Genomic DNA, 2,737 nt, shown 5'->3' with positions numbered 1-2,737 from the left:
TCTTCCGATCTACTTAATAGAATAAACTACAATTATTGTTTAAATTGATCATAAGGAGTAAATATTTTTTACACCGTTAATGCTCAAAATTAAGCTATTACGTTATGTACGTTTATTTCTTTTTCTTGTTTGTGATGATAGCCAAATCAAAATTTGTGGACCTCAATATCCGATAGTCCACCACTTTATTTATTTTTTATTTTTTGAAATTCGCTTATTTTTGTCTTAAATGATTAATTTAGTTTAGAAAGTAAATTTTGTTGTTAGTGTAACTATTTTAAATAGAGTATTTGTATATCAAGTATTCCCTCGGTTCCAACTCCCAATATAAACATCTTTTAAAAACGATATTCTATACATCGTTAAGAATCATAAGAGAGAAAAAAGTAGGTGCAGATGATCAAAAACTCACTTACAATGATATTAATATAATGGATTTATTATTTACACAGACGAAGATTTTTATGTTGTCAGCATAATTTAACTATTTATTCAAGGTTATTAACTTATAATATTAAATAAAATTAACTGCAATTAATTTTTATGTGACGTATTGTATAAAAAAATTTACGTCGCAAGAGCTTCTATAATGTCCATGTGTTCATCTCAATTTCTTTAATTCGCGCTTGTACTTATTTGATGTAAGCTACCCGGTCAAAGCTGAAATTATATCAGATGCCACATAATCTAATTCACAGAATATCACACTGACTGCTGCTAAACACTATTAATTACATAATCAGATTCTAAGAATCAAGAGATAATTGTCATGCAAACCTTTATTTTCTTCCGTATAAATACTAGTTCAAACTCCACCATTAGCAACAACACAACCAGTTATGGAGCAAGAAAACACAATCTTCAGCCACCAAATCTCCGTCAGAATTCGTCTTGCCAAAGAGCCAGATGTGCCACATCTTCACAAACTCATTTCCCAAATGGCAAATTACCATAACCTGTCAGATGTCTTCAGTGCTACAGAGACTTCTCTTTCCAATTCCTTATTCAAATACCCACCTTATCATTCTTTCACTGCTCTTATCCTTGAGGTCTCATCCAACCCATTTCCTAATACCATGGGCCAAGACCTCAGTTTCAACCCTGTCATCAAGAATAATATCAATCTTGAGACCCCAATTATCGACCCGGAATTTGAGACTTTGCTGTCCACATTTAATGGTGATCATATTTATGTAGCGGGTCATGTGCTGGTTTATCCAAGCTACAATGGTTTCTTTGAGAAACCTGGTCTATATTTGGACCAGTTGTTTGTGAGGAATTGTTATAGGGGTTTGGGTTTTGGGAAAATGTTATTTTCTGCTGTTGCATCGCAGGCTGCAAGTAATGGAATGGGGATGGTTGATTGGCTGGTGGCTGATTGGAATGAAAAGAGTATGAAATTTTACGAGAAAATGGGAGCTCATTACATTCCTGAATATAGACTTTGTAAATTGTATGGTGAGAAGCTTCAACAGTATGCCAACATCTCTCGTTAGTTTCAACTGCTCCAGTCTTCCATATGTTTATTAGGCATTGGGACAATAGAATTGGTTGCGCAAAAAAAAAAGGGGTATCATGGAGTTGAAGTTGGAAAAGAAAAAGAGTACATGGAATTTAATTTTCCATATCTATCATTTTTCGATGTGATAAAAAATATCTTTTCAATGGAAATATGCTTTTGATTTTGAAGGCATTTTGGTAGTTAAATTACAAGAATGTTATGAGATTTTATCGAGGAGGGAATAGTATTAATTTAAAGAATCTAAAGATTATCATTGAAATAACCACAAAGATGTCACGACCCAAAATCCACTAAGGGTCGTGATGGCGCCGAACACTGCTATCAGGCAAACCAACCCAAATTATTTGATGAATTTCTCATTTTTAACAATCTTTAAAACTAAGATTTTCCTTTAATGTTTCATAAAATGAAAAGATAACTGCTTCGATTCAAATTAAATAATAAGCAATTAGTACAAAATATTTCAAAACCATCCCAAAACCCGGTGTCACAATTGCATGAGAATCGACTGATAAGGGAATAAGATACAACATCCATCCGGAATACAGTGGACAGGAAATAAATACAATATACTGGAAGGGACTATACTAGCTGTGGACCGACTCGAATAATGCCACTCACCTAGTCCCAGAATCATCCGTGCTGCTACGTCCAGTAGGCCGCTAGAGTTACATATACCTGTGCAACAAAAATGCACAGAAGTGTAGTATGAGTACGAAAACAACGTGTACTCAATGAGTATCCCTTCTAACCTCGAAGAAGTAGAGACGAGATGGTCAACTTCGACACTTACTAGTGGTCCAATAATAATATAGTGAAGATGAGAGGATAACATGGATTTATCTAGCAATTATAACTCATAAAGCAAGAAAACAGGTAACAACTTCTCAAATAACAATGAAATTCCAATATTTACTTTTCGTTATCTTTATAGTTTATAGCGGCCATAAAAAGGCAATATCAACTTCAATAAGTTTCAGGATAAACAATGCAAGCATGCACATATTATGCTGAGGCGACGACCCGATTTAACAGAAATAAATTGTGCACTTGCCGAGGGTCGACGACGCGCCTATAGATGCATCTATTTAATCTGCCGAGGCGTTCAGCCCATTCCAAAATCAAACACACAGACGGTCAATCAAGTAGTCAAAAAGGAACAATTATCCCTAGAAAAGCCAATTCTCTTTTAAAGATTTTCAAAAATGAAGTTTA

The 2,737-nt window shown here is 34.3% G+C and overlaps 1 protein-coding gene across 1 annotated transcript; it reads left to right on the top strand.

The window, feature by feature from the left end:
- Positions 1–839: 839 nt before the first annotated feature.
- Positions 840–1,496, top strand: LOC109222591 (probable acetyltransferase NATA1-like). The gene has a single exon (XM_019386932.1). It carries the CDS (start codon positions 840–842, stop codon positions 1,494–1,496), a length of 657 nt encoding a protein of 218 aa, XP_019242477.1.
- The last annotated feature ends 1,241 nt before the right edge of the window (positions 1,497–2,737 follow it).

The sequence above is a fragment of the Nicotiana attenuata genome, unplaced genomic scaffold (genome assembly GCF_001879085.1).
Source record: "Nicotiana attenuata strain UT unplaced genomic scaffold, NIATTr2, whole genome shotgun sequence".
Classification (NCBI taxonomy): Eukaryota; Viridiplantae; Streptophyta; class Magnoliopsida; order Solanales; family Solanaceae; genus Nicotiana; species Nicotiana attenuata.
Note: the sequence above shows the minus strand (reverse complement) of the source record. Positions and strands in the feature narration are given on the sequence as shown.